The sequence below is a fragment of the Haemaphysalis longicornis genome, unplaced genomic scaffold (genome assembly GCF_048455015.1).
Source record: "Haemaphysalis longicornis isolate Haplotype H1 unplaced genomic scaffold, Haemaphysalis longicornis Haplotype H1 scaffold_3, whole genome shotgun sequence".
Taxonomy (NCBI): Eukaryota; Metazoa; Arthropoda; class Arachnida; order Ixodida; family Ixodidae; genus Haemaphysalis; species Haemaphysalis longicornis.
The window spans coordinates 181,921,109-181,936,470 of NW_027526335.1; the positions used below are offsets into that span (position 1 = coordinate 181,921,109).

Below are 15,362 nucleotides of genomic sequence, written 5' to 3' on the forward strand. Positions count from 1 at the left end.
GGAGATTGGCCGATAGCCCTCTATAGGTCTCAGCTTGTGTTCATCTTTTGAGTGTTAATACCCAAAACTGCTCCCTTTCAACAAGGTCGAAGCGGTTTGGAAAACTTAGAAGACAACCAAAGAATCCGTCACGAGAAAGCTTCGCGTTCAGCCATAGTCGTCGTTTAAAGGAGGGGTACATGATTTTGGTTTACTGCTCAAACGACTACACACAAGTAGGGAGGATTATCTGAGCCGTTATAATAAATAATCGTCAGTCGCAGTTTTAATACAAACAAAATGAAGCCGCCGCTCGTAAGCCATTCAAGCAGCCTTAGAAAACCATAATGAAACGGGCAGGGATGAAGCTGTAGTCCTTACAAGTTTCATTAACTTAATTAACTATTAAGTATTATGTTAAACCGAAACCTGCAAACAATCGTGCGTTGTTCCGTGGCCTCCTTCGGCGGCTTCGATGCCCAACAACGTTCACAGCTTGGATTGGGGACCTCTTTTTTTCATATTGGCTGCCGCTCTTGAGAACTTTTTAACGGCGTTACTTTGAGTACACAAGTTTTTCTCCTAACTGCTAATTTAGCTAGAGTACTTTATGGAAATATCTAAGGTTCTTTTGGAATTATTCGTCGGGAGCTGCTCCCGATAGACTTACGCCTGGTGCCTCCCAACCCAGTGGGATAGAACGCCCTATTAAAGGGGATACTGAACGCGAAGCAAGGTATTACATTCAACGCGGACTGTGCGTGAGAACTTTGCAGAAAAATAAGTAACTTTCGGGCACTACCATTGAATAAAGCAATGGACCGAAAAGCTGGGCACAAATCCGCAGTAACAAGTTTTGCGCAAGTTGTGCACCTTAGGAACCGGAAAATCAATAAACAGAACCGTGAATTTTCTACAACTTTCGCAATTGTGGAGGCCAAGCTTACGACGAAAAACCACGAAAGAATGCACATCTCGGTAACAGAAATCACCGCATGGAAAAGATAATCAATAGCCTGTAAGTGAGAAATTCGCGGGTGAGTTATTGTGCAACATACGACCAGTGAAAACAACCAGTGGAGACAATCCAAGAGTGTATCCCGATAAAATCCTATTGTCCTTTATCAGATGGTAACGGAACCAGCCCCTTCGGTTCCCCCGTACGAAGAATAATACCAACGCCATAACCTACTTCCTCACGGCTATCAATATGCGAAGAAAGTTCACGGAAACTTCCCAACATCCAAAAAGAGGCACGTCTTATCTGGTTGGCACTCAGTTCAGTGGACCGTCAATGCCCGCGGTTCTGTGCAAATATATTGCACGTTAAACACAATAAAAAAAGTGAGGTATGTCCGTAGCAAATTAAAAACCCACTGTGTGCATGTGCCCAGCAGGCAGCATTATCCTAGCTTTCATAAGTTATTCTTATCCGACTACCATATTTAAACCGTACGACTTTATGGGAAAAAATCAGAAACCAAAGGTAGTATTTTATGCCAGTGAAAATCATGGTACGCAGCATGGTAAAACAACCCCCTCCCCTTTGCCCTCTTCCCCCAACATGCATTAAACAGTCCATCAAGCATGTTACCTCGTGAATGCGTCCTAGCCAGAGTTTAGCCAGGTCTTAAGCCCTGCAACCACTAGATTTCTACGCTCTGCTCGCGTGTCCAGTCACTGCACCCTCCTTATTAGTTCTTTTACGGCAGCCCTTTATGAGCGATCCAAACGCAAAATCTCTCTTCGGCAACGGGATTCATCCGATCGGAACCTACTCACTGCAGCTTTAAGATAGAGCAATACCCTCACGACATTTGGCGATTGCATCGCCGGGAGTGTCACCATAGGCAGATTTAAACATCACTCCCATGGCCTTGACCTCACTGATGACATCCCTTCCAGTGCGGTACAACATTTGGTCAAGTCATCACAAGTTTTTATTAACTCGCCCCCTCACCCGCAATGGACGCTCAAGCGGGTGACGCCGAAGCGCTTTTACGATGGACCGAACGAAAGGCCACGTGAAGCGGCCTTTCCACGTGGCCTTCAGGAAAGCCGAGCTGACGGGGCCTGTAAATGCTGTTCACGTTGTAATAAGTTTCCTTGTCTTCTATGTTCAACAAGCCATGAAGACAAAATATACAACTTTGGTTTATTAAAAAGACTACTTTGTCACGATAACAATGATACAAATTCATCGCAAGCTTCCAAAAATAATGGAGATATTTAAGAACAAAGACGAAGCCGTGGCGACTCCTCTGCCCGACCGGCTCCCAGCTGGTTTCTTGCGAGGTCTCTACGACGTCACAGCATCTTGTTTGTTGCGATTGGCGGGTGCCAACCGAAGCCATCGCCAAGAAACATTACTGGGCGATGCAGCGGGATTTTTATTTCGGTTTAATCGTATCACTTGAATGATGACGTTCGGTTAAAACACTGATGACTGTGTTTTTAGTGTTCCCTGTACTGCGTCACGGCTGACATCATGTAGCGCGAAATTAGAAAGCTTTTCAATATGTCGTGCTTTTTTTTAAGAAAACGTCTTTCGTGGATGAAATGATGCATAGTGGGTTACCAAAGGCTACTTTAAAAATGAACAAGGTACCTTGCTCATTTTTAAAGCAGCCTTTAAAGCACTAAGCTCACTAAAAGTCAACTGCATAAATACCAAGCCCAACTGCAGTACCAAGCCCAGGCCCCTTCTTTCACGAACACCCTGTGCATAACACCTAGCCAAAAAAAGCATGGCTAGAAAGTAGTCCTCGAAATGTCCTGGCGTCGTACAGTAGTCCTGTGAATGTACTGTAATCATCCCTGGCTGCCTTTCTAGGATGTTCTGAGGATGTCCTGAGGCCGGACAATAGGACCTTTCTCGTACCAATTGAGTATCAAAAGAGGACGTACTCAGGATGTGTTTGTATTGTCTGGGTTGGGAATTTGTCCTCAAGGCCCCTTTAAAGGGACACTGAAGGCAAAATACAGGTTGTTCTAGATCGATAGATTAGCTCACCGAGAACACGAATATATTACTCTTGCGCGTAGCTTTCCTAAAATACGGTACAAAATGGCGAAACCGTGAAGACAGGTGTCACTGACCCTGGCTATACCTCGCAACTTACGCCGGAAGGGGTTAAAATTCGTGACAAATAATTTATCAATATGCCGTCAGAAGTTTTGAAATCTTAACTGGAAAGTTTTCGTGGTGTCATGTTTGAATGTCGAAGAACAAAAAGAAAGGTAAAAAAATATATCGCGCGGCGAGCCCAAACGCCAACAAGTTCATTTAGGTTTCGGCATAATGCTTGGCGATGCCTGGTAGCTCGGCCAGATAATTGTGCGACTCTTGCACAGTACTGTGGGCATAGCCACATTTATTATGACCAAAGGCATCCTTTTGCTGCGCCAGAAGAAACACGGGAACGCTTATTTTGACTAAGGTCCGCATTTTCAAGTGCACGCAACATCTGGCGAATGTAGCGTTTCCCCTGGCAGCCGCTGGATGGCACTACTTGTTCACACTCGGGGCGGAGCTGTTACGCGAGGAAGAGTGCAAGAGCTACGCAAGAGCGGTTGGTTGGACGCCAAGATTCGCGCGGCCTAAAAGGGACAATATGCTTTTCTTCAACAGAGCGGCAATACTGACCAGGGATCCCATAGTGGTCGAGCAGCATAAAAAGCGCTGCTCGACCACTAAGGAACCTCCATTACCTCCCCGGGGTCCTCGTGCCTACTTTCCTGTAATAAAGTTCTTACTACTACCGCTTAGTGGTGTGGAGCAGCAAAGGGCGTGGGAGTTAGCGAAAACACGACCGAAACAGACGAAACCACTCGGTACGTGGTAGCATTGCATTCGGTCGCTTCTATACCGGTAAATATCACTGCTGCCTCGCTACCTTTCAGTTTATCGCGATGCAAACCGCGGCTGCAGCAGTTGTTTGCGTCATACAATCCTTGCGAAGGAAATGAGGAAGAGAAATACGTAGTTTGAGTAGCGATTCCTCAGGAATTAAGGCATCTTTTGGTGCCGAATAAACGCTGAAATGGCTATTGAAAGGTCAGACTTTAGTTTGAAACCAACTTGCTGGTAGCCTTCGGTGTCCCTTGAGGCCTGTAAACGCACACTGTTGTTAACGGTCCCACGGTCTCTCCGGCAGGCCAAGTCAGCCGAGGAGGGAGGCCAGCTGGACATCGCCGCCGGCCACGCGTCGTCCCCCACCCCGTGGTGGTCGCTGCTCACCTCGGTGCCGCTCATCGCCCTGACGGCATCGCGCTTCGCCTGCCTCTGGGGACAGTTCACCGTGCTCACGGGGCTGCCCACCTACCTGGCCGCAGTGCTGCACATGCCGCTGGCAAGGGTATGTGTCGTGAACTCGAGGGCTGTGGCTGCCGTCGTCCTCCTGAGTTCCCAAGGACCTCTCAGTCTCTACTACTCTCAAGAGCAAAGTAACGCAATGCTTATCTGCAAAAACGGTTGTCTTCCGACTTTTGCGTTGCAATACTGGTTTGAGAAGGGAAGCGTACCTAACCGATCGTTTCTGCTAGCTAACCTTCGTATACTAAATATGACAGTAGGGCCCATTATGGAGGATACCACGGAGAATACACAAGCGGTAAAGCGTACACACTGTTACTGATTACACCACCGCGGCCACTCGCGGCTCCAAGTTCGTTCGTAGTCTTGCAGGAATGTAAAGATGGCCGCCGCAGCCGTGTTTGTGGCGCCCACCTAGGAAAGTTCCTCCATGGCGGCGCCATTTTCTTTTGCTGCTGCGCTGAGATTTTCTGGTAGCAGCTAGCGTGTTATCGCTGCGTTTCATCGAGGCAGACAACCATTACTGTCGCTATACGAACAGTCTACGGCAGAATGAACTGCCGCGCAAACCGTGGTACCTGAAGCCACTCGAGATTGATAAATTTGACCCGCATTTAAAACCCTTCACATGTCCTAGGACCGCTCCATCTCACTTGATTTATCTCGCTCCACAACAATAGCCTATGTCATGCAATCCCTAATGCTCATCTGACCTCTGCTTTGAGTATGGGTAGTGCGAACAGGGGCGCGTGATTTAAAGAATACCCTCCTCTGAGCTCGTTCTCTTGTTTCTTCGCCCATGCAGAGTGGCCTGGTAAATGCTGCCATGTTTGGCGCCCAGAGCGCCGGTATGCTTGCCGGCGGACTGCTGAGCGACCGTATGCGACGCCAGGGGCGCCTTTCCACAACGCTCATCCGAAAGCTCTTTCAGACCGCAGGTGAGTGCGCTTCTCCAAAAGCAGCGCTCATTCCGCCAAAACGTGTGTGCAGGAAACACAGAAAAAACTGTGGTTGATTCCTCTGTCATAGGAATCGGTAAAACACGAAAGTGAAATGTGCAGCGAAATCTGCAGCTGAGCATGATTTGCGGGTCGGCGGCTGTCTTGGGTGTGCTTGGCGAGCGACGTCCTGCTGGCGGGTCGCTTCGGCAAAGGTGTACTGGCGTCATTTCCGTGACGGATATGACGTCAGCGAAATCTTGGTGTATGCCGGCGTAAAGCACTTTTTGTGCTAAAATATAAAACCCGAAAACGAAGAACCCTAAGTTTAACATACTCTTTAGTACTCAAGGTTGCTTCCCCGCAAGAAGACCTTGTGTGGAGGGGTACACCCTTTACAAGCCGCTTGCTCCGCTGTACTGGCGTAATTTCCGTGACGGATATGACGCCAGCGAAACCTTGGTGTATACCGGCATAAAACACTTTCGTGTTACAAATCATCAGTTAACGCTGTCGATGATCGGGCAGTCTGTTTGTAAGTGATAGAGACAATGAATGAATGTTATTTCATAAGGATAGCGCTGCTGCTTGAAGGGAAAAGGGGCATGAAAGAAAGGGCAGATGATTGCCTTCCCACGAGGTGTGCCTTTTTGGTGAAGGCCCACATCGTGAGCAGCGTGTATTTGTGTTGGTTCTTTAGGTATATCGTTCAACTGAGGCTTCGCGCCTGCAAAGGCGTGTGCTTGTCACAAATATCTGCCAGTTTGGGCAATACCAGAGTAGAGTCAGTGGTTCCTGGCGCCACTTGTGCCACGGGAGCCGGTAGGGCGGCATTTCTAGATTTTTGCTACATGTAGTGCGTCTAACGTGCTGCAATATTGCCACTGGTGGTGTAGCCGGTGCGTGCATTGGTAAAGAGCACTTGAGCCGCCCTGGTAAAGCGAACAGAAACATTACGTACAATTTCTGACTAATTCTTTAAATCAATTTTGCTGCTAGAGGAACACAGCAATTAAGGGTGTGGTGGTGCATAGCGGTCGTGCTTATCGCGGTCTCGTTGACAGCCCTGACGGGCGCCGGCCTGGTGCTGGCGCTGGTTCCCTGGGCCGGTTGCAACCAGGCCCTGGTCTCGTGTCTCCTGGTGCTCGCCATGGGCATCTACGGACTGGCCTCAGGCGGGGCTACACCAGCACTTGTCGACATGGCACCCGCACACGCAGGTACACTTTCATTACTTCCGCCTGTTCAGTGGCTGCCACGGTGGGGTTGTCCGCAGAAAAATTCGTGCGCTATGTTAAGGTATTGACAAAAACTCATTCAGTCCTATGTGTCAGAAGGGTAACTACAGAAAATCCTGGTTTAGGAAGCGTCTACGTCACAGAAGGAATGCACTCCACAAATTTTAAGTGTAGGCCCAGCCATTCCAGCTACACAACAAATTCTACACAATAGGTGCTCATTCAATCGGCTCAATGGGGAAATATATGCTAGTTTTGAGATTTGGTTTTGGACATGCTATGAGCACGCGTTGGGACCGCAAAAATCAGTTCAATAAATTTACGGTCTTAAGACGCATTGAGCACTTCGTGAAAATGCGTTCAAGCACGGCAGCGTTCATTTAACCGATACCTGTGCCACACGGCCGTTTCAAAGGCCTTCCGAAGGCCATTGACGCAATTTTTTATTGAGTGCCCCATTGTAAATACATAGGGCCCACTGTAGGTGAGCGTTCAAAGCTGCCAAATGAAAGTTTCCGTGAAATAATGAAATGCCTACGAATTCCGAACTATGTTCATAGGCACCTGCACTATTTATGCCCCTGGGTGATTTTAAGTGATATACGAATTTATTTTAACAGTTTAGCAGTGCATAAGAGGTTTTCACTACCCACTCTAAGAACGAATCGTGCGCTGCGTCACCGCAGGCATCCTGTACGGCATCTCTGGAACCGTGGCCAATGCGTCGGGCTTCCTGGCGCCACTGGTCGTCGGCATGGTTACGTCTCCCACTGTGAGTTCCTTCTTTACTTCCATAAGCGGGACGAAGTTGCTTGCAAAGGACTTATTGCCAGCGCCTGCATCCTCCTGCTCAGGATTCTTCATCGGGTGGCCAAGTTTTACTGTCCACCATTCATAAATTTAGATAAGTTAAATTAGTCAATAAATATGACATATTTGTAGTAATTTATTGTTCATTATCGGTTTAAAAACAATCAATGAATAATGATTTTAAGATTTTTTTGTTGTAAAAACATATTTATGCGGCTTTTTAATTACGTTCTACACGATGCATGGGAGATAGGTGGGATGGTCAAAAACAGAAAATGGTTTGAGTTTCCCTGAGCAGGATTACCGTTAATGAGTGTCACTAACTGCGAATCACTATTTAAATTATATTTGGCGTATTTTCGAATTTCTTGGGTCCCAATCGTAAAATATAGCGATGGTGACATTCCTCGTATTCAGCAGATCTGGTGTGGAGAAAGTGGCTCCCTTGGGAAACTCCGGTCGGGTCTCAAGGAAAATTAGCTTCTCAATGGATGCAAAGGTCAAAATGAAGCGATGCCGTGCTTCTCACAGCAACCTGACTTTGGACACCAACTTTCCGGTGGCGGAGGTGGCGAGCATACAGTTACAGTAATAAAGTTTTGCAAAATCAAGAGTCCTCAGCCGCCGTTATCCTTAAAAACTTGCACGCCCATTACCATACATTTTAAACAATGACGGGACATGTCTGTTTGAGAGAGAGAGAGTAACTGTTTATTGAAAAGGAGAAGAGGTCTGCCTGAGAAATTGATTTCGGGCCTGCTACTGCCCAATGTCTGTTTGAGTAAAGGCAATGTAGGGATGGGGCAGACTTGGAGCCTTTATAGATGATCAGGGGGGCGCCCCCTCCTCCATAGCTGTGTGCGTGATTGAGTGCAGAGGCATGCATGCCTATATATGTCAAGGAATTCATACCCAGGAACACAGAAGCAGGCGGTGTGCATCTCGGGTAGCTTTAAAAGGGCGTGAAAGTGAGACAAAACGGTTTCCGCCTCAGTCTCTCGAGAGGAGCGACGAACAACAAAGAGAGCCTTTACTGGTTGCAATCAACTTATATACTGTGGTAACATAGCGTTGCGCACAACTCGCCAGCACACAGCCTGGAACCGCTACGCACGAACATACCACAGTGTACAACCTTACAGCCACGGCGTAGCTTCGGCACGTGGAAACCTAACGAAATTTTTATTTCAACTGTTTAATTTTAATGCTTGGTGCTGCAGTTTTACTTCCACACAATAAAAAATATTTTCGATCGACATTTTAAGGGGCCATGAAGTCAAAACACAAGTTTTGTTCACTAAAAAGTCTGCTTTGTCTCGATAACAATGATACCAATTCTATTGTAACCTTCAAGCAAGTAGTGTAGACATTGAAGAAAACAGATGAGGGAGTAACGACTTCCAAGCCACTTTCTGGAGATTTCTCCACAACGTCACAGAATCTTGTTTGCGCGATTGGCGGACGCCGACCTTAGCCACCTCCAAGAAACATGAACAGGCAATTGCAGTGGGGCCTGATGTTCCATTTGATCGTATCACTTGAATGCAAATGCGCAGCTAGAACACTGATAAAAAAATAGCGCCCGTCCACTGTGAGGAGAAGGATGGCCTGCAAATCTGCATGGACGCAGTCCACAGAGTCCACGAAACAGAAGGCGGTTGTCTATAATTTGCTACTGAGCGTACTTCCTAGCCAATTAGCTGACAGAAACTTGGTAGGAGCCGAGCTTCATTCGAACGGACAAACATGGAGCTGTGTGTTATCGAGCCGCGCCGTATGCATCCTACTGTCTGCGTAACACACCAACACAATCTGCTCGACCACTGAGGACCCCGGAAAGTTTGCATTTAGGCAACGGACGTGCACGTTTAGACCTCCCGCCAGCACAGCAGACATGTCATCAGTTAGGACATGAAACCTATATGTGCCCCTGCACGTCGACGTCCCCCTCTCCGTCCACTCCCAGCCCGTGCACGCATAAACTGGCAACCGGTTATGTGCCCCTGCTTAGAAGCGAAAGAAACCATCGAAAATGTTGCTCTGAAAGCCCTGCAAACTGAACAAGTAATATTGGCTCACGTCAGCGTTCCAAGCGGACAGGTTCCTGTTCATCCTGGAGCCCCGAACAGCATATGGAGCCCGTGAAGAGGGCCCCACTCCCTCTGGCACCTAACGGCGCCAGCATTGTTAGCTCAATAAAGTGTTTTCTCTCTCCGGGAGGGGAACTTGAGGGGGCAATGGCGGCGGTAGCGGCAGCGGCTTTCCGTTGTTTTCGTGCCCGTTTGCGCTTCCGTTCGGCCCGACGGTTCTTCTATTCCCACTATTCTTTCTCCAAGCGAACAACATGCGTCCGTCTTACAGCTAGTTAAAGCCTGGAAGGCCTGGAGCTTTGTTCCAGCGGACAAGCATGTGGCTGTCCGTTTCCCTCTCCTGTCGTATGCATCTTGCTGTCTGACACACCAACCCACACCCAAACCGCTCGGTTGCGGAGGACAGCAGACAGGGAGCACTGAGCCATGGGTCTTCCACGTTTAGACCTCTCACCAGCACAACGGGCATGTCATTGGTAGCGGCATGAAGCCCAGCTGTGCGTGCACGCATAAACCGGCAACCGGTGATGGGCGCATACTTAGGCGTGAAATACACAGGCGAAAATGTAGCTGGGAAAGCCTTTCAAGCTGAAGAATTATGGGCTCACGCCGGCGTTTCAACCGCGAAAGTTGCTCTTCAACCGGAAGGTGCTCGGCATATTGGAATTTGAAGCGGAAACAACGGCGACATTCAGTCACTTTTACGCCTATTCGCGCTCAGGTTGATCTCCACAATCATCTGTAAACGACACTGCCACCGTTGTCCAGCCGATTGTGCAACTTGTGAAAGAGGATAGGATAGAGCGAATTATGCTTTATAGCGAACACTCAAAGTTCTTCTGCCATTATGCATGTAAAATGTATTTTTTATAACGGACTCAACATTGGATATACCGAACTCAGCGCGCGCGATCGTACACCAAACGCCCGCCAACGGCCGCCGCGATGTCACGTCCCTGTGACAGCGAGCCCGCTGGATTCTGAAACTGTTGCTGACGTGATGGTGTCTGGTGCCGGAAGACGATCGACCTCGACTGACGTTGCAAAAAGCCATTTCTGCTACCGATGTGCTGCGACGATAGTGCGCCAAAATGCAAAGAACTAGACTGGAGTTCCCTGAACTGATGTCGCGTGTCGAGAATGCGATGCTCATTGATGGTGCTAAACGCACTATTTAGACGAAAATCCCTGTCTATTGCAAATGGGTGTACATTTCTCTGCAATGATTTTTTTAGAAGATTGCTATTCATGGCGAGTGGCGTGGTCTTTCTTTATTTTTGCAATCAATTGTTCACATTGTTTATAGCGAATTTGATACAGAAATTCGTTATAAGTGGGTTCGGTTAAATCGAAATACTTCGTATAGCGAACAACTCGCGTTGAATGAAGCTGTTCGTTGTAACCGGGTTTGACTGCAAAGCGGCTTCACCGGAATGAAAACTGGGGGAGGGGGACGGTTAGGCATGTATTTTTGCTTCGCAGTAAAATGTTTCATTGCTGGCCCTGCTCCCCATATTATGTCACTGAAACCGAAATTCAAAAGTTGTCCAATATTTCTTGCACTTACTTTTTTTTAAAAAAAAGCACCCTCCGTGGCTGAAATGGGGCTGAAGGTGTTACCGAAGGCTGGTTCTTTCAAACCGAACAAAGTTGTATTTTGTCTTCAGGGCCCCTTAAAGGCGTGTATAGAAGCGTTCGAACATAGATGACGACACTAAAGGGATCATATTAGACCGGAACCCATCTTTGGAGCATCTTAATGGTAGCGCACTTACACGCGGACACTAAGAAAAGAGAGACAAACACCAGCGCTGTGGTGTGTCGTCTCTTCTCTTAGTGTCCGTGTGTAAGTGCGCTACGATCATGATGTTCCAAATGCAATTCCAACGAGCCCAGTTGTCCCTTATGAACCGGTCACCTGCCGTCTTTGCGTGCAGCCGAGCCTGGAGAACTGGGCCACGGTGTTCTACCTGACGTGCGGTATCTACCTGATGGGTGCGGTGGCCTTCCTGGTCTTCGGTTCAGCCGAGCTGCAGCCATGGGCAGTGCCGCGACCAGATGAGTCGGTCGTGGCCGCCACCTCAGCCGCAGCGGCAGCTGCAGCGGTTGCGCTCGAAAACAGCGACCACGCACACCGCTTCGATCTGACCACCAGCTTCGCCGAGAGCTTCCACATGTTCTGATCAAGGGCAAGGCTCGCTACTTCCAAGATCCAGCACACCCCATGTGGTACAAGCCCAGCCCCGCACAAGCACCTGCCACATCGCTTACATTCAAGCGCCATCTTGATTTCCTCACTGGTCACGGCTAATGAAGATCACGTGACAGTACTGACTCTTGAGGTTGTGCGAAGTGTAGTTTATTTGTACTGCTGTACTGTCGGTGCCTGCGGGTTAAGACTGTTATTGCACTGGAACCACTTGGATAATGCCGGCTTTTAAGTCCATCCTATACACCACGTGTCCTTTCGTCGGTAAGAGTCTCAATGCACGGACACTATGTAACGCTCGTTACATCAGAAGCAATGACATACACCACATTGCCCCACTCTCACCAGGTATGAATTGTGAGGGTATTTTTTTATGCGTCACTTGAAATCTCCGCACTCACATGACGGCAAGTGCCACGCGAGTTGTCAAGTGGTGACTCTTTTCCCCCTGACTTCCACTGCAACAATCTCTTCACGTCATATAGTTCTTTTTTGTCAGGAACAGTTGCCAGAAGCCTCTGAGAATCAGGCAATGTATAGTGCTTTGAAAGAGTGCGAAAGCAGCAACTTGCACTCTACCGTAACATACTCGTTAGCGAAAATTGTTTCCCACTCAAACGATTCTGATGCAAGTAACGTGCCAGAAAAGAGAAAACAAGGACCTTCCAGGCATTGTACTCGCACTAAGATCGTAGTCCCCGTCGGCTGGGCAACGTCCCCGACTGGGCAGCTGGACACTGTTCCCTTGAGATTGAGATTGCCCTGGAATCCCTGAACAGAGCAGTCAATTTTCACAGGTTCTGCTTCTATGCTTCTGCTTCTTCAATGTCCGGCAAAATTACTTTTGCCACACTAGCATTGGGACGTGGGAGATAGCCGAACTGCTCGTTGTAAGCGCCATCTCAGCTTCATAGTCAATTACTTTGATGTCACGGCCCTCCCGCTTGTTGCAATGGTGTCTTCATGTCACAGGCAACTGAGAATGACGACGCCATCCGGCGCAAACAACAGACACGAATCTCTTTTATGTACAGTCATCCCATCATAATTTTGCACAGTCTAATGCAAAGACCCTCTTACATATATAAACCGAAGATATAGATTTCCCGAAAAAGCGTTTCTGCTTAATTTTTCCATGTTCAGTAATGTCGTTGTCCTAACGTAGGACGCAATGAAAGATCTACCACCAATCGTTCAGTACGGAAGTTTGTGCTTTATTGTTTTCTCGCACTCAACACTGCCAACAAAGCCTGAAGCACGAAATAATAACGACGTTATACACTATGCATCCACCATGAGGTCTCTCTGACGGCACGCATTTTCTCGAAGTCACTGACAGGTGCAAGCTTGTATGACTGAGAACTTGTCTGATTGCCATGCTCAACAGGATGCAACGAAGCTAGTCCTACGAAATAATTATGCATGTGCTATGTGCCGCAGGGCAAAGAAAGTACGCTACTGTTGCTGTTGTAATATGTCTATTAAAATGTGGTCTGCTCTGGGTAAGACAGAAATAAAAGTCTGCAGGAGACCTTTCAAGGAACTGTACTCGCTTTTTGTCATTATTCTTTCAAGTAAAACATGCACCAAGAAAGAAAAACAAGGGAACAAAAAATTCAGTACACGGATAGGTTGACGGTACAAACCCTGGCGTTTTGTGCGCTGTGTTTTCTTCTTTTTTGCAGGTTTCCTTTCTGCAAACGGCCACTGGCCCTGTTCTCGACGGCTTGGTACCAAAATGATAGTGACAGTTTTCTGTTTAACCCTTTCACTGCTGAGTTTTTTTTTTTTTTTATGTCTGGTCCTCACTACCTGCCGGGTATTTTTTTCGTGTTCGCTCTGTGCAAGTTCATGTTTGTTTTGTGCAAACATGCGTTCCACCTGTTGTCTAAAATATATCCAACACGATCTGCGCATTTATGTGATTTTTTACCAGATGGCACGACATTCCCACAGTGATTTTTTTCACACGAGTTGACTCGGGAGTGGCCACACGCGGTGGACGCGTGTGGTTACACGAGTTATCTCGGGAGGGGCGGTGAAAGGGTTAATGACGCAGGGCCAGCTAAGCAGTTCCAAAAAAAATCATATTGGCACCGCAATGAGCACGACCCAAGTGGAGGTGGGGACAGTTATTACCAAATAGGTGAAAAACGGCTGCATGATTGTACAATTGATTATGCGACTGAAGTCGGTAAGTGCTGGGTGTGAGGTTTTAGCGAGTTAAGAAGCCAACTCATCTAGTACACGGAAGCAGCTGAGGCATAAGTGCGCTGTGTAGTCGGGATTATATTGATTCTTCCCTTTTTTCCTCGTGATTTTTCTTAACTGATTTTTATTTTGTCATAAAATATGAATAATGTGCAGCTACAAGCTAACCCTTTCACTGCCGGGTTATTTTCTGCCTGCTCCTCACCCCCTGCCGGGTATTTTTTTCATGTTGGTTCAGTGGAAATTTTATGCTAGGAATGCACCATGATACTCCACAGGACATGTAAAGATATTTATTCAGGATTACCCTATTCAAATAAAAATGGCTTACTAAATACAAATAATTAACAATATTTAACATAAGAATGATCTGCAAAGTAGGATGTCCAGCCGTTTAGAAAACCTTTTTAGTGTGGAACTCTTCAAAACAAGGAACCACACAAAGCGGCACCTGGCAGCTTGAACACACATAGCGGGTATGGTCCCTAGAATAGCGGGACTCCCTTCGCAGCTTTTAGGTGACCTCTCCATAGATGGCGGCACATGAACGCCATTTTGTTTCGCCCGAGTTGTCTCGGGAGTGGCAGGGGCGAGTTAGAACAGCAACACGAGTATACGCCTCGAGCGCGGCCTGTAGGGGCGCCACTGAAATCCCCCTAGCGGCCCGTTTCGAAAGCAGGCGCGGGAGTCCGCGCCCCGCTCCCCAGTGCCGCCGCTGCTTTTGCGGCACGTTCACGACTGAGATTTACCGATTGTGGGCGTTTGAAATTCATGTTTTTGTGTAGCAGTCACTCTGTTCGCAAATGGGGTGTGTTTACGAGAGTGCAAATGTTTCCGACGCGATCTTAGTGTGGTATTTTCGGTCTGTATAAGCGCCAGGTGTGTGTCACAGGCCAGCGTCGCGGAACCGGCGTATGATGGAGCCGATTGTAGTTACACTGACCTGAATTTACTAGGCGTGTCTCCGTAACCACCGGTTCCTCAGATGTTCATGCTACGGCTATACACTACGATTTAAATCGGTTTTGTGCGCTTACATAATCAGCGGAGCACTCATACCTGACAGCACACCAGTTACGTTTGCCAATATTATACCTCAGATATTGATCACGACCATTTACAAGCCAGTCTGGGTTAATTTCGGGAATATTCAACAAAAGTACGATGGACAATGCATAATTATACTCGGGGATCAGCACACGACAGAGTCGTCTTGTCATGAGGTGCGCGCCCGCAGACCTTAATTCATTTGCAACATATATCCTCTGCGAGCAGCGCGGAGACGGGCTTACAATATAATCCGCGTCCGCGACTAAATGCTTCTTCAAAATATTGTCATATGGCACAGGGAGCCTGCAGAATAAACCAGAAACTGAAATCAGAGGGCCTTATCACATACCACACTCTTCCAAAGACACATTTCATCGCTTGTTGAACAGCCTACCCTGTATACTTCCAAAAATGCGTCCGCCGTACGATCAGCTCTTCGTTGAAGTAGAAAAACAAAAGGAAAGTGAACACTGGATTTATGTGTGGGATTAATAAAACGTTCATTGCTTGATTCCGCTCCGC

The 15,362-nt window shown here is 47.6% G+C and overlaps 1 protein-coding gene across 1 annotated transcript in view; it reads left to right on the forward strand.

Moving 5' to 3' along the window:
• The window catches only part of LOC144175851 (sialin-like), a 98,724-nt gene extending 85,601 nt beyond the window's left edge, over positions 1 to 13,123 (forward strand). The window contains exons 6-10 of the mRNA XM_077704868.1: positions 4,137 to 4,337; positions 5,100 to 5,232; positions 6,297 to 6,452; positions 7,157 to 7,242; positions 11,308 to 13,123. Coding sequence (XP_077560994.1) covers positions 4,137 to 4,337; positions 5,100 to 5,232; positions 6,297 to 6,452; positions 7,157 to 7,242; positions 11,308 to 11,553 — 822 coding nt within the window. The 3' untranslated portion in view covers positions 11,554 to 13,123. The remainder of the gene's footprint in view (positions 1 to 4,136; positions 4,338 to 5,099; positions 5,233 to 6,296; positions 6,453 to 7,156; positions 7,243 to 11,307) is intronic.
• The last annotated feature ends 2,239 nt before the right edge of the window (positions 13,124 to 15,362 follow it).